This window comes from Ostrea edulis, chromosome 9 (genome assembly GCF_947568905.1).
Source record: "Ostrea edulis chromosome 9, xbOstEdul1.1, whole genome shotgun sequence".
NCBI classification, from domain to species: Eukaryota; Metazoa; Mollusca; class Bivalvia; order Ostreida; family Ostreidae; genus Ostrea; species Ostrea edulis.
Genome location: NC_079172.1, coordinates 53931275 through 53952507, shown reverse-complemented (window position 1 = coordinate 53952507; position 21233 = coordinate 53931275). Strand labels below are relative to the sequence as shown.

The 21233-nt window shown below is 35.9% G+C and overlaps 1 protein-coding gene across 1 annotated transcript; it reads left to right on the top strand.

The window, feature by feature from the left end:
* Positions 1 to 313: 313 nt before the first annotated feature.
* LOC125659856 (uncharacterized) lies at positions 314 to 21026 on the top strand. The gene is made up of 8 exons (XM_048891648.2): positions 314 to 903; positions 13730 to 14492; positions 14795 to 14815; positions 15305 to 15417; positions 17182 to 17249; positions 17426 to 17859; positions 18718 to 19044; positions 20470 to 21026. Exons 1-8 carry the CDS (start codon positions 790 to 792, stop codon positions 20844 to 20846), a joined length of 2217 nt encoding a protein of 738 aa, XP_048747605.2. The 5' UTR covers positions 314 to 789; the 3' UTR covers positions 20847 to 21026.
* The last annotated feature ends 207 nt before the right edge of the window (positions 21027 to 21233 follow it).

The following is a 21233-nucleotide window of genomic DNA, read 5'->3' as shown; positions in this document are numbered from 1 at the left end:
TTAATACTGCTACGGAGACTAAGAGAAATTGTAAATGAGTTATGTCTTCATGTCTGTAGGGGGAAATGTATGTGGTTGCACAGTAAATGCAAATACTTGCGCATGAAATGTGTCTAGATTTGAATACAAGCATTGTGTGTTCTCACAATGTCTATAATATCTTGTTTGTTTGGAGCGACTCGCTTTTAATGAGATTAGTTCATCTTTTATAAATTTTGTACAAATATAGCGTCAAATGAATTGCTATGGTTGTCAGAGTTTGAAAAATATTTTGTGGTAGATTGGAATTCAGTTTCATGGAATTCCATTATATGTGTAGATGAACTGTAAATACCATTCATTTACAAAACGAAAAGCACCGTGAAAGACATATATGGCGCCAAATATTATTGTATATTTTAGGGATATATACAATTTATTCGATCTCGCCCCTTCGGTAGTAAAACAATGAACTTCTAATGACAGCCCGGGGACCCAACTAATGGCACAATTCCGCACGTCTGTATATAGTCGTTCCGCATCATTGCATTCTTATCTGTACGGTAATACAAGGGCCGCGGTATCAGTGGCCCATTCCACCGGCCAGGAGACGATACCGATTCCTCTCACAGAGGACCATGTCAATTCGCGTTTACAAGTTCCTGAGTCTGGAGAGTTGTTTATTTGACCGGTTTTAATTATAATTTGATACAAAGAAGGAATATAGTGTTGAAAAATCAAATGATGGAAAATAGTGAGGATGATTATATATTTTTTGGATTACTTATATTGTTCTAGAAAGCTCCTGTTATGGATAAAACACCGTCTTGGGTCAAACATTTCGATGAAAATTACCGACTGGCAAAACAAAATGATATTGAATTTTCATCCAAAGATCTAATAGCTGCTTGCGATGCTCAAACGGTAAGTTTATATTGTCTTCTTGTTTTTCTTTCATTTTTAATGTTTTGTTTTTGCTTTTTTGGTGGTGGAGAGGGAAGCAATGTTTGCCTTTTTTCAATATTGACCACAGGCAAGAACATTTTTAGTTTGGCAGAGATAGGATATATCTGTCGTTATGCTTCCTATGCAATGAGTGTGGTAAAGATTTTTTTTTCACAATTTGAATACGCAACATTTTCAGGGGTTCTTTTTTTGGTATGTGTATTTATTGGAAACAAAATTTGATAAAAGCATTTGATTTTTAACTCGAATGTTTTAAATTCATATCATCGAACTCGGCTAAAGCCTCTCAACGCTGGTATGTGTAACCATTATCGTTTGGGAATCCTGTAGATATGATTTAGAAAAGAAAATTAGCATTTTCCGCATGTGGAAAAAATGACGCGAGAAAGATTTTCAACCTGTTTTGATAGAGCCGCGTTAATGTCAACTTCATTTCCATGATTAATTTCCTGCTAAATGAACTTGGAAAATGTGTTATTAGAATGAAATTTATTCAGCAGCAAAAATCGTGAAAGCATAAGAACAGGATCAACGCCCTCTTATGATAAGCAAAGGGAAATTCAATAAACTCCAGAAGAATAAAACAGCGCTTTACACGACATGCCAGAAAAATAGGGCTGTCCCTAATGAATCTAGTTAAACACATGACCATTAATTAAATAATATTCTTCTCAATAGTGTGTTTGTCGATGTAGTGATGGATCGTATCAGGTTTGATAGCCTAAACTGACCAAACCTAGCTTGACCCAGTCAAGCGTGCTGAAAAATAGCGCATCATGATTTCAATGTTCATATTGTATGTGAAATCATCTAACATTGATTAGGGAAACCAAGGATTAATCAGTGCCCGTTGATTTTGTCATCTTAGATTAGCGGTCATCGTCACGGCACGGTCAGGTTATATAACTGTCAAGTCTGGTGATTGTGTCCTGTAGCACAAGTACTACAGTTAATGGAAGAATTGTGTAAAGGAGAGCTGTATATAGCGAGGACATTAGTTGTACCCAGCAGGTCCTAGTGAACAGGTCAACCTTAGCTAATCAGATAAAAATCTTCACGAAATACGGCTAATATGATCACAAATCTGGTGTCGTTTTGTACATTTTCATTTGTTTTGAATGATACATATAAACATTACACTACCGCATAATGGTTTCTGTTTCAACCATCCTGTAATTACAAGAACTACACCTCGCCACGTTGTAAAATGTAAAACTAAGTAAGTCTCATGGACGTTTAGGTACATGAAGCAGGGAATAGTTTCGCACTAAAGGCCAGGAATTTCAGGATTTTTTTTTAAAATACCCATAATTGAAGTGATATTACACGTGTAAAAACGTGTAAAATAATTTTAAGATACACGTCAAGTGTAGCCGAGCCCTTAATGAAAAAGGAAAAAAAATTGATATGCAACATATAGGTCTGTGCAAATACGAAACTAAGATACGTGGTTAGTTGCTGAATTCAGATAAAAACCTACATCATGTACATGGTCCAGCAAAAGGTCTGTAGCTGAGAGGGAAGGTGGATAGCCCTAGATGAAAGGTAGACCTAATTTTAAGAAGGACAGAGTTCTTGATTTGCACAGTGTCTAAATCTCCTCGCACGGAACTTTGATGGGGTTTGAGTGATGCGCATAGCCCATATTAGAGAAAATCAAAGCGAGAAAGGAGCACTTGCTCAGAGCATGTGTTGTGCACCAGCACCAATATGTATGGATTTCATATAATTTAGGGTCATAATTGATTAACGACACCAATACGAAATACAAGTATTGACACGAAATTAGGGGGAACTTGATTTTTCATTAGTCAGTCATAGCCTGATTTTGATGCATGCTCCCTGCTCACATGTTTTAGAAGCATTAAAAAACCCACCTGTCCCCTGCCACCTTATCAATTTCAACCACATTTGAAAGAATTTCAAGTACACGTTAACACACGATTATCACGTCCTCAAGCGAGGATTAATTTTGACCAATATGAAGAGGTTTCTTGGAAAAAAGCGCGCAAAATAAATTTATCATATGGTGTAATGTTTTTGCCATCGATATCTGTACCAATTTAATGGCAGCCATTTCCCCATCAGTGCCATGCAGTTGTGAACAATGCGTGTATGAATCTTGATAAATTTCGTCTTTTTTTAACGGCTAGAAATTTCAGTAGAAATGAAAGTAGAGTGTAGATATAAAGAAATAATAAATTTCATTTTTCGAGAAACATAAGGCAGCATGGACTGCAACGCTTCACGACGGCGTACTTCATGCGCTTCATGAAACATCGCAATTCGTGCTCATGTATTTAAGAAAAACGAAATTTATTTCAGAAGTAAGGTAATATTGGATATAATCCATAGAAAGAGACGAGAGAGAGAGAGAGAGAGAGAGAGAGAGAGAGAGAGACCTGTACAGAATCAGGGCAGCATAATCAATAGAATAGGAGTAACAACAGTCATACATCACGGAGGGTGGTTTATGATATCTCTCTGATTACTATAGAAAGTAGGATTCCGTGCGGTTAAGTGAAACACGAATTCACATTCATATACTGTACATATTTATACATGGAAAAAACCTCTTTTGGTGTCTAAAATATAATCATTTACTGTGTGCATTTCTAAAAGTTCTCGTGTCACCTGTATGTCTTTAAAATTGTCTAGTTCATACTATTGTGTCACGTGTATGTATTTATAATTGTCTAATACATACTATATCATTTTTGACTTTGTTTCATCACTCCGGCGCAGTTGTATTAACTAATCTCGGCGCAGTTGTATTATCTAATCTCGGCGCAGTTGTACTAACTAATCTTGGCGCAGTTGTACTAACTAATCTCGGCACAGTTGTACTAACTAATCTCGGCGCAGTTGTACTAACTAATCTCGGATGAGATTCTTTGGACTGACGCTTTCACTGAATCTCGGAGCAGTCCTTCAAAATTCATGTCTGGAAATTCACTTTCAGCTTCAGCCGGTTCTAGCAATTAATGTGCACTTAGGTGACATTGCTGGTCGCTTCAAATGAGTTGGCTGACTATTAAACCATCTCTGTATCACTATTATTGCGGCATTACTTACCGTCTAAGTATGTAAATTCCATTAAATAAAATAAACTATCACTAAATTTTCCGTTCAAATGATGATTTCAATGGCGCAATATTTTATCTCCCGAAAATGAAGTTTTTATTTTGTTTTTTTTAAATTAGCGATATATGTCTCAGTAATTTGATAAAACAGACTATAGGAACTCTTCAATTTCAGGAGATAAAATATTGTGCCGTGGAAGTCTTCATTTGAACGGAAAATAGTTACTGTTTTTATTTTCATACCTAAACGGTAAGCAATGCAATATGAATAGTGATAGAGAGTTAGTCAAATCACTTATATGAAGCGAACAGCAGTGCCACCTGAGTGCACATTAATTGCTAGAACTGGCCAATGCTGAAAGTAAATTTCCAGACTAGAATTATGAAGGACTGCTCCGAGATTCGGTGAAGGCGTCAATCCAAAGCCGTGTCGAATCTCAGCCGCTACATCTGTATGAACATCCTGGAACTATTTGTATTTTTTCGATCTTCGAACTTTTCCTGTGTATTTCATTTCGACAGATCACTGAGAGCACCAGTGTCTATTGCATGTAAATGTTTATTTCAGTAGAGATGACATCAGCTGAAAGATGTTTATTACCTATAGGCTAAATAACTTTTCTGGATTGCAGAATAAGTCTGTTAAAGCGGTTTTAATCGCGGTCAATATGCATTAATACCGTGTCTATGAAAGGTGAAGATAACGAACAGTGATCAATCTCATAACTCCTATAAGCAATACAAAATAGGGAGTTGGGCAAACACGGACCCTGGGTATACCAGAGGTGGAATCAGGTGCCTAGGAGGAGTAAGCATCCCCTGTCGACCGATCACACCCGCTGTGAGCCCTATATCTTGATCAGGTGAACACAGTTAATCAGTGTGCCAAGAACGGTCTAACAATCGGTATGAAACAAGGCAGACAGCATTTGACCCAATGATAGGTTGTATTGGCAAACTAGATTGTTATAACGACCATAGAATTTGTGAAATGCTGACTTTAACCGAGACTGTTAAAACCCCTACACTATCAATTTGTTTGTCAGTAGCCTGCCTCTTCGAATCTTAGAGAAGATTTGCATGAAATATCGTTAATGGACTAAATACTTGTAAATCAACAGTTTTGATTCATTTTCTTGGAGTTTTCATGAATTGAGTAAAAAAAATAAAAAAAAAGGAAAAAAGAAAAATCCTGGATTAATCGCACTTTGGAAACAGCATCATCGCAAACCACTGGTAAAATGTACACCCCTCCTCTATAAAGAGAGCGTACCATTGGTAAAATGTACACCCCTCCTCTGCAAAGAGGGCGTGCCACTGGTAAAATAAACAACGAGAGCTCGGTGAACTCTGGACCACGACTTGTGATCATGGCCTATGTAGAATTAGGTACTTTAAACTAATTTGTTTGTTAAATGTTTCCACTTGTATGTTTCAACTCCATAAGTGTAAAACCTGTAAGTGTTTTGGTGTTTACTCAGAAAACTTTTCAACTCGTGCTTCCTGTGCTTTCCCACCATAATATTTAAAAGTCAGAATGGGTCATTGCAGTATTCACTATCATAGCAAGTGTAAAAGGAGAAAGTTAACAAGACAGCCAAGGAAATTGGCCCACGGATCTCGAGAAGACAGCATTTCAATCAGTGCTCATCTGACATTAATCAAAGGGTTGACAAACGAGTATCTCCGGGTCCTAAAACGTTTGAAGAATGTTCTCTAGCAATTGTTGGTGATACAGTTTTTGGGAGTTGAACTATGTTCAATCTCCCTGGGTCATCACGCACTTTTCTGCGCAGTAATTTGTATTGATTTGTATAGTGGTCGTCAGCAGGGGTTCTGTGTCAGCTGATTTACTCCTAGGTAAATCAACATAAACTTTATAAACATCCGCCATTAAATAATCCATGTAACTTTTCTGAATTAATCTAATTTTGATAATTGACATGTAAGTAAATGCAATGATATTGTATTCAAATCAATTTGAATACAAGATTTCGATCAAATTGATACTGATATACATAGAAAAATAAAAGATAAGGTTGAAAATTGTCGTTTGTAGCGCAGCGTCACCTATAAACATTGATAGGGAAACGAACGACAACTGCACACAAGACCTATTGACACCGTGGCGCGAAATATCGAATATGGTGCGAAACCTCAGAAAATTTATAAGAAATAACTCTACAACATTGTGTATGTGTATATATTTGGGTTTTTTTTAATGTGATATAAAAAATGCTTGATGTTACATGTATATTGAATTAAAACACGTCATTCCCAGTCAACAACTTTCGATCGGGATCGGAATACGAAATAAAATTTCTTATATCCGGTTGCAAAGTGAAACTGCTTCATGCTTCAAGTTATTGAATTACGTAGTAATTGCACGTTACACATTAGAGAACTGTTCCTTTTAATAAAGAAAGTCACAAAATAGATACAAAATGAGTGTACCTTATTCATTACTGTTACCGAGCTTTCGTCGGCGAAAATCTCGAAATGGAGTGTTTCGCTGCGCTTGATGACGGTAAGGTCCACATTTTCTACGTGAGTATTTTGATATTTGTTTATGAATTTTTTGCGCATACATGGTATGTCTCGGCTAGGAATAATGGAAACTTCCTCACCTATGTATGTAAAGACATATTAATCTCTATTTTTAAAAATGTAGAACACTTTTATCAAATGACAATGTTTGAAAACGCTTAGAGCCCCGATGTCAGAATTTCCTTTTCCAAAACATCAATATGTCAAATTCATTATCCTTTTCGAATAGTATGTACCATATTTTGTACCAGTTATCCATTTTGAATCTCCTATTACAATGGGATTTTGCTGCACTCTGTAATGTTTGAGTGGATGTCATGAGTGTGTGTCAAACAGAAATTTTAAGAGCATGGGATAAGGTGCTGCCATGTATTACTTCACTATCAAAGTTTAACCCAGTTGCCACAATGTTGAATTTATGCTGCAAAAAGGATTGGAAATTGCTCTGGTCAAAACACATTGTTTATTTGTCTACAGTTTATTTGTCTACAGATGAAAGAGACATGAGGATTCTCCCTCACAAACTGAAAAAAAATAGTTATGGATCTTGTACATGTATAGTTTATTAATCACTATAGATTTCCAGCATCACAAGTCTGATTCCACTATATGCTTCCCATACTGTCAGGTTCATTCACCCCCTGTTTGAGCCACAGTATAATATCCCAAATACCTTGGCAATAAATAACATTATTTGACTAGTGTTTTATTTTTAGCGGAGTTGCGATGAAGTCGAACTCGGCTTATGATCTGATGAAGTGCCTTTGGGCGGGCAGGCGGGCACGCATCAACGTTTCATTTCCGCACCATAGCTCTTGAGCAAATTATAGGATCTCATTCAAACTTAGATGGATTGTCACCCTCAGTAAGATGAGGAAGCCTATCGATTCTGAGGTCACTAGGTCAAAGGTCAAGGTCACAGTGCCTATAAATAGACTGAAATTTGGAGAAAATTTTGTTTTCAGCACCATAGCTCTTGAACGAATCATACGATCTCAATCAAACTTAGATGGATTGTCACCCTCAGTAAAACCAGAAAGCCTATCGATTCTGGGGTCACTAGGTCAAAGGTCAAGGTCACTGGCTATAAATAGACTGAAATTTGGAGAAAATTTTGTTTTCTGCACTATAATTTTTTAACAAATTATAGGATCTCAATTAAACTTAGATGGATTATCGCCCTTGATGAGACAAAGAAGCCTATTGATTTTGGTCAAGGGTTAAAGGTCAAGGTCACAAAGGATTTAAGTTGGCTGAAATTTATGTACGCAAAATTTTGCTCCCTGCTTGATAATTCTTGCAAACTTTTCTGCCGGTTCCCTCTATGCCCATTCCTTGCGCAACTCGGCTTGTGCATCTCCGATGCCGGACGATTTTTAATTTTGTTGCATTTCATTTATTTTGAGTTATTATACAATTATTTACCATTCCATTGATCCTCTACAGGACTGTAGTATACTCAGGTGACAGTTTAGCATATTGGACTACCTTTTCAAGTAATGAATCCTTAGAATTAGCTACAACTAGGATTAAACTTGAATGTATATATACAGGGGAAAAAACTTCTTCATAACTGCAAGCCAGTGCTAACCATATTGATTTGAATGTTTGGGCCATAATATGTGGTCACATTTTTCATGAGAATATAAAGGGGTGAAATTCTAGAAAACAACAACACGACTTCAGTTACTCGAGGAGCGTTGTGGCCTATGGGCCTTCCATTATCCATGTTTGCTGTTGTAACGCTTTGAAAAACAACAACAGTTGATTTGTATCTAAAATCATGATAATATTCAGTCATTTATCCCCCTACCCTTCCAGTGCTATCTGTTCTAACTGAATTTCCACAATGTTCAACTCCCATGAGTACTTTCAGTACTTTGATTAAATTACGCCACACTTTTAACTTACGTAATAGAAAAGGCTCAATATTCTGAAAGATTTAGAAGTTTCACTGTTAGCACTGTTTTAGCATTGTGTTATAGGTTTGAAACTTATATGAGAACTTATTTTGTAAGTATGGGCCTTCATCGAAAGATAGACTTAAGGTTGAGGAGGAATGTTAGGACGGGAGCGTGATTGGTAAGAAATGTCACGGTGGTAGTGAAATGCTTTTAATCAATGGATGATACAGAGGGTTGTCAATGGTTTAATGTCCATTGCGTCTTACCGCTAACGTCCTCGGACGTAATGAAGCGCGGCGCCCTGATTGGATGTTCTCAATCAAACCAAAAACAAAAAAACAAAAAAGAAACGGCCCAAACAACCAAACACGCCCAAACAATGACAAATGCTTTGAATTCTTTTTGGAATGGAATGGACACGGTATTTCGATTCATGGGACCTGGTAAGTTAAAAAATTAAGTTTTCAAGTTGATGGGGGAGATGGTAGGGGGGATTGTTATCTGGAATGGTCTCGTTGACGTTTGTGGGTTTTTTTTTTGTGTGCTTGAAATAATTCGTAATACTTGACATTATTCTTGTAGTAAAATCTTGGCCAAGAACTCGCATCACTATACGAAGGTTACACTATGCAATAAAGTGTGTTGCGATGTTAGGAAAATGTTTCGAGTAATATTGGTTTTAGAAGTCTCTGTACCTCTCGACGGTCCGTCCTTCATATCAGTCAGGAGTGTTACATATCCAAGGGTTACTGCACTCATAAAACAAACCTGTAACCGCTCATGTTGATTGATTGGAAATGTCTTGTGTTACAGTTTATGCGTGCTCATCGAATACACAGACGGGATACTAATCACCATTGGTCAGTCTATTATAATGTAGCCACAGACTGACCACACAGTAAACCACGTCATGTGTCCATGTGCGTCACCTCGGAGACTTTTACTTCCAGTTTTTTAAAGGGTTTATCTGTACGCGCTTTATGTTTGGTTTGTTTGTATGTTGTTTTAAAAAAAAATTTCACTGATATAGAGTAAGTGAATTGCCACGATTTTTGACTTATGTGTAGTGCTTAAGGCCAAAGCATTTTGTGTTTTTTTTATCACAAAATTTAGAAATAGATTCTGAATAATTTTTCCCTATTTTAAGATAGGTATTTACTTTTTCACATACAGAAAAATATACTGAAATAGAAAATAGCCATAAAGCCACAATGTTCAAGAAATAAATCATACGAGTTTATGTCTAGGATCGCATGGGTTAAATAGAGAGACCAATTAAAATAAAGACATCATTTCTAGGTAACGTTTTGCATATTGTGGTTTCATATTATAATCAATCTTCTGGCTTTAATGGGATGGGAATAAGAAATAGTAGTGTGCTCTACTGGGCCTTCCGTATTAAATAGTCCTATACACACCCTGCTAAACGTAAATTCAGTTGTGTTCCTTTGCAGGGTCAACCCAAAGGTTTATAGGGATTTATGCAATATTCCTCCTATCCATGCTATCAAATACATGTAGGTTGGTTGGTAGTTTTACGTCCCGTCGAGAATTTTTCACTTATATTGAGACGTCATCAGCTGTAGATGAATTAACACAAATTTAGACCTATGGTTATCGCTCATGGCAATACACGGAGCATATTTTTTAAAGTTAAAACATTTAATGAGAGAGTTACAAACTTAAAAGTTATAAAGGCTAGTGCGGGAATCCTATGGATTTTCTTCAAAATAACTCCCAAGGGACATAAGTTGTCGATTTAACTATGCCATTAGTAGAGGAACATCAATGACTGATTTGTGTCTGAAGCAAGTACTTATAATACGATATTTTTGATTATTTAACAAGCATATGAAAGGTGAAGATAATGAACAGTGATCAATCTCATAAATCCAATAAACAATACAAATTAGATAGTTGGGCAAACACGGACCCCTGGACACACCGGAGGTGGGATTAGGTGCCTAGGAGGAGTAAGCATCCCATATCGATCGGTCACACCCGCCGTTATCCGTAGTCAAAATTAGTGTGCCACGAACAATCTAACAATCGGTATAAAACAATTGACCCAATGATAGGTTGTATTGGCAAACTAGATCGTTACAACGACCATAGAATTTGCGAAATGTTGACGTTAAACGAGACTGTTGAAACTTCTGCACCATCAACTTGTTTGTCAGTAGCCTGCCTCGATTTAAAAACTGACCATATGCAGAACAAGCTCTTGCGTATCAAATCAGTTGCTTGTTTGCCCAACTTTCTATTTTGTATTGCTTGTAGGAGTTATGAGATTGATCACTGTTCGTTATCTTCACCTTGCTACATTAATAACGAAAGTTGACGACGGAGAAGCTGAAATCATCCCGTTTGTCATAATGTTGAGTTGTTAGCCGTTAATATCTACTTTCCATAAAATATCTAAGTTATAAATCTGATCACATATTGTGAATTTATCGTCATCTTTAATTAAATTTGTTTTCATCGATGAAAATCATGATGGTCTTTTCAAATATCTTTAAAGCAAACATCGAAAAAAGTTTCAACTTTAGAACTTGCACGAATCAGTTCTCAAAATTTAGATATATATCAATAAAAATGTCACTGAAAACTATGCAGATCATGCCAGTGGAATACATTATTACATCTAGTTTTAATTAGTGTTTCTAAAAGTGCAAGTTTACTGTATAATTATGGTTTGCACGAAGTAATCTGCATTCGACTTCATACCCAAAGATAGATGTTTGTTGGAAGAGAAACTCCCTTGCATTAGTGAATTTCCTTTACATTAATGATATTTTGGGAAGATAATGAAACTAGAGATACATAAGGTCATCATTAATAACATTATAGTCACGTTAAATTAAAACAACGCTAAAATAACACACCCTAAATATATTAAATAGTATATACATAGAATTAACTTAGATTTAATGAATTTTTATAGCAATTAAGATATATCATCGTTGTATTTAGTTGGTTAATAGATCATTAGGACACTCAGGTAAATGTCAATTACACAGGAGGGATTTGTGGTTTATAGTTTAATGGCTTAACCTCGCTATCCGATGGAATTAGGTCTCGTCCACTTATTGGAAACTCGCGCTTCATTAGACAAATCGGTCATATGGAAATCTGTTTATCAACATTTTTGAATGCACTGTTTATTATGCAGTTCATTTTGAACATGTTTCCCTATAAGAGTTCCTGTGACGATTTCTCCAGAGAGTGATGCTTTATGATAGGCGTCTTGACACACGCTTCTGTGTTCTTCTGTTATGGATGAATAAATCATCAGTTTACAGAATGGATGTCAGAGCGTTGTACAGACTTATGACTGACTCTCGAGTCATTTCTGTGGATACATGGATCACCCTATTTAATCTTGCTAGTCGTCGTAAAAATCCTCCTCGTTTCTTCATTCGTGGACAAAAAAGGGCAAGGACTTTGGTTATGTTACACCAATTGCGATTTCCAGCTCTTTCTCGACATTAAATAAATTACGTAGAAAATGAAACGTCCATCTCGAAAATGTGTTAAATTTTATATTTTGAAAAGGGGTCAAATGTTTCCTAAACATTCTAGTATTCAGTTTTGAGAACCTGTGATCAATCTAAGATTGCTTCACTGAAAAAAACAATAAGTGAAAACTCCATAAATGGTTATTTCTTGTACATTGTAAACAGTGCACAGCCTTGCATCAAAGTTTGTTTGAATTCATCAATCACTATTTTGAGGTTTGGATTAGAGTTGGGATAAAGGGCGTTGTTGGACATGGGATGCATTTAGAGTTACGATACATTTAGAGTTACAGCTTCGCTGAGAGTTATAGGATTAAGATATATCTTAAAATTAGGGACACAGTTAGAAGCTGAGAACGAAGAAAGATGAAGGTACTGAGATGAAGATAATGAATTTGATTTTAGATATTGACAGGAAAGTGACGATTACTGCCTTCACAGGTACATAGCAATGAAGATTGTGTTCAATAAAATAAAGATCTCGAGGTTATCGATGTTTACAGGTGTGGCCACCGAAAACTCTCTCAATGAGTGGAAGAAAAATGTTACAGGTCCATGGCACCGAATGTTGTCTTCAATTAGTTGAAAAGTTTGATTCCACAGAGCTGTTTTCTGTGAGTTTAAAGTCTTCAGCTTGTAAAACTTGTCAGTTGAAGATGTTAACCTTATAGAATTGTTTTCAGTCAGTTGAAGATGTTAACCTTATAGAATTGTTTTCAGTCAGTTGAAGATGTTAATCAGTCAGTTGAAGATGTTAATCAGTCAGTTGAAGATGTTAATCAGTCAGTTGAAGATGTTAACCTTATAGAATTATTTTCAGTCAGTTGAAGATGTTAACTTTATAGAACTGTTTTCAGTCAGTTGAAGATGTTAACTTTATAGAACTGTTTTCAGTCAGTTGAAGATGTTAACCTTATAGAATTGTTTTCAGTCAGTTGAAGATGTTAACTTTATAGAACTGTTTTCAGTCAGTTGAAGATTTTAACTTTATAGAACTGTTTTCAGTCAGTTGGCGATCTTGAACTGATTTTGGGAAGTTGAAGATTTTGAACTTCAATAATTTACAGATGCATGTCACTACAGTCTGTAACTGTCAGTGTGGGATTTGCTGCTGAAGTCTTGTAACTTCCTCATAAAGTACCAAATATTAGTTTATATATTATCAATTGAAATGTATGCATATCAGTGGATGCTGTTTAATAGAAGAAAGACTAAGAATTTTTTTTTAAAAAGTTGTTATCCAACATATTCATAGCAAGGAACTTCAGGGGTTTTATCATACTGGTGTGTTGGTGATATTACTGTGCAAACTGTTTCCTGTTAGGGTGGGAGTGAGTAATCGACTGATGACGCAATACATTCATACAAAGAGTGAGCTAACTTTATTTGTTCTTTGTACATAGATTAAATGTGGTGAACGGACACACTTCCTTCGATCACGATATATATGTTTTATCGCACAGATTACCTGTATTTGTAGTGTATCTAGTAATTTCTAGAAACATAGATTATAAACCTTACAATATGACAACTTCTAAACACTTAATACACCGTATGGTACAGTCAGATGCTGGACATTTAATATTCGTGTACTTCATTATGCTTAAGATGTATCTCAACATAAAGAATGGCCACTTACTTGATGTTTCTTTTGGTATTTGGAAGTATAATTGGAAATGTGATTTTTCTCAGACCGGTTTGACTTTTATTATGATTTATTCTTACTTTCTAGAAACAACTCCATCACAGTCAAACGTATTCCGGGGAACTTTCTGGACGGAAACTTTCATCAGGTCAAATCATTCCCAGGGTTCATACCTCCCAATCAGATTTAAATGGCTCAATATCGGAAGAGGAGAAAGTGAAAAAGAGGCGTCAGCGGCGACAGATCGAAGACACTTCCGGGTATAGCACCACCTCTCTGAGTGAGGTGTCAGAAATAGAAACCCCCAAAAGACGTGCCAGACGACCAAATCAGAACAGTCCGAATAGACGGCGGGAAAATTTATCATCAGAAGATGGAAGACATAGTGCTGGACAGCAACGGAGACGAGACAATTTGTCAGACGATCGAAGTGAAAGAAGTCGTGTTAGTAGAACCTCAGAGGCAAGTCGACGTGACGACAATAGGAAAGTTAGCCAAACTTCAACTTTTTCAAATACAAAGAAAGACTGTGATAGAGGCTTAGTTCGTAACAGTCGCATTAGATCTACAACAGACAGTTTAGCAAGTGTGCATAGCAAAGCAAGTGCTTACGACAACAATCCCAGGAAGCTAAGTACCGCTTCCTCTAGACTAGACATTCAGTCTCTTGCCAACAGGAAACTTTATGGTTCCAGAGAAACAATAGACCCATTCGCTTTCATTCAACCTGCGCCAGAACCATTTGGACGAAAGGTTCGAAAAACATGTCGTCCAATTTTTGGAATGTGTGTGATGCTAATTCTTGCAGCTAGTTTGGGAGCAGCCATTTACTTTGCAGTAGAACTAAAAAGTAAGAACTACATCTGGAGCTTCTTTTCTCTGATTATCAAATGCAGTTTTTCTCTTACTAGTTATAGATTCACGTGACTTTGCCTAAATGTGATACTTCAATTGTTAGTAGTTCCTAGCTCAAGATTTTCGTAGTGCTAGTTTAAGTGTTGGTTACCTTGTATCTTAGTTACGGAAAATCATGGAATACGTCCTTCCATTCAATCAACCAAAAATGTTGTTCAGCAAATTATAAGGTTTCTATAACGTTCGATATCTTGTATAGTTGATTAAATTATCAACTCTTCCACCTTTTCCTTGTAGAAACACACGAAAATGAAATTGGTGAGTACACATGCTTTATAGTTTTTGAATATCCACACTATTCTGAAATATTTCGATATCATTTATTTTTGTGGAAATCAAGATTTCTGGTTAAGATATTGTCCTCTATTGCTTCAATGAATACCAGGATAGTTAATTAATTGTGAATTACAATCCTGTGACATAAGAAAGTTCCCATGTAACAACTTTTCTATACATTTCATGTATTGAGTCTTTTGTAATTCAAATTTGATGAAATAAACCCCATTTATGAAATTGAGTTTCACTTGTAACAAACTTCACCAGAAGGCGTTGATGTTAACACAGTTTTTGTGGGAACTTACGTTTGAATAAAGAGTGTATTATCACTAGGTGGTATTTGGTTTGAGCTTGAATAAAAGGACATAATGTAGTCAGTATATCCATGGAATCCCGCGAATAATAATGAATTCGTGTGTACAGCGGTTAGCATTACACATCCTTTAATTAAAGTATTGCTCTTTTTTGCAGAGATGCTTCGTGCCAATTTAGCGTTGAAAATAAAAAGCAGCAAATTTGATGAGAACCTCGAAAACCTTTCGTCCAACGATTTTAACAACATAGCAATGGCATATTGCCAACAGGTAATTTTCTTCTTCTGAGCATTCATTATTTTGGAATTTACACATTAATAAAACCAACAACACGAAGGCCACACCAAATGCAGAATAAATTGAAACATTTCAAACCATCAACTGCTGCTTCTCTCTAAGGTGTGGCTTGTCACGTTGGTGGTATGTATATACAGGAGATATTACATAGTTGGAAGTGAGGCTGATTTTATCTGTGCGACACTTGTCACTGTGCTTTAAGGCTATAGGTGACGTTGTCGGACTACTGGTAGTCTGCTTAGTCAAACCCAAATGTAGTGTGTCTAGAAATCAGTTACGCCATGCTAAACTAACGATAAACGAGTACAAACAAATCCACTAACTTTAGAATAACTTATACAATAGAGAAAACATTTTTATAAATGTTTCATTATATTATTTTATCACTATTGTTTTTATTAATAGTTAACATGATAAATTGAAGAACAAATGTTACTCACCACATGTTCCTTGTTAATATTATGTCGAAAAAGTGAAAAGTCTATGTTTAGAATAACGCATGTATGAATTTTCACAATAGAGAATGTAGTGTGCACTAAGGACACTTAGTAAGAAATTTGCCTCCTATGCTAATGAAAATATCGTGGCTATGTCAATCTGCCATATGTCACAGAGATTGCATTTGTCAGTATATACACCCTAAAAAGCGAACTTCCTGCATGAACACCGATAAGATAAAGGCTTTTTATGCGAGATTCATAAATAAAACATATATACAAGACAACTAGTCGACATTTTATGTCCAGATGTCTCGTACTTGCAAAAATGTTATCCAGCCTACTACATTGCAACCGTTGCTTATCATAATGCAACATTTGGCTGAAAATGGTTGTGGAAGGAATTTCTGTTAGCATTGCATCGTTGCATTTAACTGCATCAGATATTTAGACAGAAATGATCTTTCATGTGCAGGAGACATACATGCGGGGCCCCTATCGTTAGGAACCTCACAGCAGATAAACTTACATGCAAAAAATGGAAAACAAGGAAATATTTCCTAGAAGAATCGACTATATATATATAATTGTTGGTTGGTCGGTTAATGTTTTAACTGGCGGGTCCTGATCAAGTCATTGACTCTGCTGATTTATGGCGCAGTGTCATCACACCGATCTCGGGCCCATCACAGGCTTCGTGATGCGACTGTCAAGAGAGAGTAACAAAATTCCGGATTTAAACGAACCTGTCATATACTGACAAATTCGCCCGAGACCACTGGATAAATACTTTAGGGCTGTGGTTTTTAAAAGAATACGTGTTATCGTATGCAGGTATTTCAATGAATGAACATGATACACATTTAATTGTTAAATGAATTATTATGTCTGTTCGTTATACAACAATAATTTGATAATAATGAGGAAATTCAAGCATTAGCATACCTTTATGATCACGTACGTTTCAGAGTTCTTCAATTAATAAAGACCTCGATTTAGAATATAATTTATATATATGACAATGTGAAATACAGGAAATGTTAATATGATTTGATAAGCCCGAATGTTTGAAATAAAGCTAATTAAAAATATCTCCGAAGTGCTGGCGATTCTCAATATCTTAATTATTGATTCATTTCATCCAAGACGGACCAGGTACTTCCTACAATGGACCTATTGTCTTTCATACATGGACATGTGTACATTTTTCATTCACATTAAATGAACAAATATGAAACAATGAATAAATGTACAATACCTGTTTGTAATAATCACAATTCTATTAATTCTGTTGTTAAAGATGGATACGTTTTACAAGAAAAGTCAGTTTGAGTCGACCTACCGTGGATGTGAAGTCCTGTCCATCAAGTAAGTGATGCAATACATAGAAGAGGTATATACACCCCAAAAGTATTTCTATAAAATAAATCTATTAAACAAAATTATTTATGAGGATATATCTGTATGGAGAATAAAAATGAATCCTACCAACATGAAGTGAGAAATTAAACCTAGATATTATACGATTTATTTGACTGTTTCAGGGATGAACACATAAATTTTACATTATTTTTTGTGGAAAAAGACGCATCAAAGCGGGATATAATATCCGTCATAGAGACGTCTGCTCCGAAAGTGAATGAGACCTCGTCACACATCGCACTGGTCGATAGATTTGAAATCGAATTAGATAAAGTGAAAATCAAGATTGAACGAGAGAGAACACCTGTTGGATTCAATAGAATTCAAGAAAAACCCACCACAGCAAAACCTACTACTGTTAAACCCACCACCAGAGTGCTTTCCTCTACAAAATCCACCACAACCACAACTAAATCGTCATCGACGACTGACGTCACTACAACGTCATCAACACTGGAAGTTACCAGCAGCACCGCGTCTCCTACCACAACAAAATCAGTCTCGACAGTACCTGTCAATAAAAGCACGGTGTCTGTGGAAGCTACAAGGGAAATGTGTAAGTAGCCATTGGACCATGCACTATCCAGCAACAATATCTAACAAGAAAATGAGATTGGTGTTCTTTGCAGCTAATTATCGTTCACCACTAATGTATAACTACATATGTACATGTCTGTATGATGGATCAATATGGTTAAAATGTAATGCAGATTTACATTGCATTTATATCTACATTTTAAAACACCATTAACGTCCAGTATTGCGCTTTCATGAACTTTTACATTGTTTTTGATTGTCATAGTGCTAAATATTTATATTATGTACGAAAAATGTGTTAATGTTTGATTGAGTCAATATGGATAATATAGAACACGACGATGAAATAGTACGCATGTGCTATTTGCCAAATATCATACAACATGGCTATACCAATAACTGAACTCTCTGCTCTCTCCCTTTTTGTGTCCTGGACTCAGGAAGGGCTACAAACATGATATCAACAAATTCACTGCGTTTCAAAAACCATGCTATAACATTTTAGGAAAGGTATTGTTCATTAAGTTATTGTCAAGAAAACGTTCATAAGGTTGTTTAATGATAGTATGATATTGTATGGTTTACCTGATCACGATATAGGGCTCACGGCGGGTGTGACCGGTCGACAGGGGATGCTTACTCCTCTTAGACACCTGATCCCACCTCTTGTGTGTCCAGGGGTCCGTGTTTGCCCAACTATCTATTTTGTATTGTGTATGGATTTATCTCCACCTTTCATGGTAACAGTATGATGCACGGCGCTGCTGCGAATAGAAATGGCCTCATTGAAACAATACTATGATATGGCTCATCATCTATTTACACTAGTCGATGATATATTTGGGTTATTGAGGTATATGTACTTTTTCATTAATAGTGTTGGCATGGGATCCCTGTTCACTTCAAGATGGAAGCTTTTACAGACATCCAACAGACTGTAATAAATATTTCCAATGTGAACACAAAAAGTCAATACTACAAACTTGCACGGGGGAACTGGTGTTTGATGTGTCTTCAAATAACTGTGTCCATGATAGACCAGGGATGGTGTGCCCTGATCCTGCTGAAGCTCCCCCTAAGCCGACGGGGTACGAACCTTTGACCAGGAAAATTCCCGTCACCAAGCCGACGACCACTCCCTCCTCCACCACGGAGAGTGTGTTCTCCAGCAACCAAACCAGGTCCGTGTATCCGGGCAGACCCAGTAAGTCTCCCTTCTCCATCAAATGATATAGCTGAATCTCAAGCTGTATATTACATAGGTTTGTTAACTACACTTTAGAATGTTTGATAAAATATAGAATTAGGAATTTCTAAGGCTTAGAAAGAGAATGAATTTGTGGACAGAATTTCGTATAAAGGAATACATACATCTACTTTGACGTGAGCAAAACGTTGATTTTCAAATAATGCATTGTACAGTAAAATGCCAAAAGCGGCATTGATCAATTAAGGTCTTAAATACGGTTATAAACGTCACCATCACCACAGATGTATTCATTACACAATGAGAAGCAATTTCTTTAAAAAATTCTGAACAGCTTTAAGAACAATGTTCATCTTGACATAAAAAGACATCACTCCATTACCTTCAAACATCAATATCACGATCTATATTGATCATCACATTAGGATGTTCCCAACAAATCATAAACAACAAATCTTAAAATGCAATGAACAATTAAAGCAATCTGACTAAGGTCTGTTGATCACTTTACCTGATGACGGAGGCAAGCTACCATCGAAAAGTTTCTGGAATAGAATTCTGCTTTTATTCAAAAGATGAGCACATTAAACTGAAGATTGCTTAAAAACATAAACTAATATTCTTTCTTGATTATTTAAGTTATGACAATAAACCTTTTGTAGTTTGAACACAGTAGTTATCATAGATAAAAATCATCTTAATTGATAAAAACAAAAGGTGTACTGTGGTTTCAATACTTTTTGTTTGATTTTTGTTTGTTTTCGTGATTATGCCAGGCCACAAAATCAAGTAATCAACGATGTTAAAGTTTTCATCCTAATTGAAGAATATAGAGTTTACGTATCAATGAAACTGTATTTTAGAAAAATCTAGTAACCGCGAAAAAAAGATTTTGCGATGGATTTTCTATGAAATTAGATGCTTACTTCTCCTAGGCACCTGATCCCACCTCAGGTATATCCACTGGTCCGTGTTGGCTGTATTTTTCACTGATAATGATCTCATTTCATAATTTTTGTTTTTCATCACTTTCTCGATGTTTCGCTGTATCTTTCGCTTATAATTATCTCTTTTTATCATTTTATCGATGTTTGATGAATTTTTCAAGCATAATTATCTCTTTTCATCGTTTTATCGATGTTTTGCTGTATTTTCATACATGATTATCTCTTGTCATCACTTTCTCGATGTTTCGCTGTATTGTTCGCTTATAATTATCTCTTTTCATCATTTTTTCAACGTTTTGCTGTATTTTTCGCTTACGATTATCTCTTTTCATCACTTTTTCAAACGTTTTGCTGTATCTTTCGCTTATAATTATCTCTTTTCATCGTTTTATCGATTTTTTGCTGTATCTTTTGCTCATCATTATATTTTTTCATCACTCTCTCGATGTTTCATGGGTAATTGTTATCTTTGTAGAATATGAACGAGAACCGTGTCTGCAAGCAAAAGCAGGTACCCTCCATCCTCACCCAGACGACTGTAAGAAGTTTATACAGTGCATAAGTCTTAACAGAGGTCAGGAACTGACATGTGCCATGAATCTTGTGTATGATCCGGATGCCCAAACATGTATATACCCAAAGAACGATTTAATATGTCCGGATATTCTCCCTTGCTTACAAAAAAGCAATGGGTATTTTGCTCATCCTTTTAACTGCTCGCTGTACATTCAGTGTGAATCCGGCCATGAAAAAATTCAAATGTGTTCACCCGGACTGATTTGGGTGCCATCTGTCAACAGTTGTATGTATCCTACGGACAGTAACTCTTGCAAGGATCAATCCGTCACGTGATGAATCATTGCACACACGGATATTATAATTATTATCATTACTCACATTGCGTTGTCCTATTGTCATATTTGTAAAGTTTTGACCAAAATGGTACAATGTATATGCATTTATTATTTATATACACATTTGTTCATGTTGTTAATCTTATTCCCCCGGGAATAATAAAATTGTTGACTGAAGGTGCTGTGTCTGTTTCAATTATTTCGCGTTGTCCCATTATATTGTCAAACAAGTTTTAATCACATGTTCATGCATCACAAAACAACAAAAATTCATACTAAGATGTATTTACCAAATTCAGTAACTTGTTATGTATTCATATCGAAATTACTTCGAAAAAGTCAATAACAGGGGTTGTTATGGGTCAGGACAACCCTAAATCTAGCA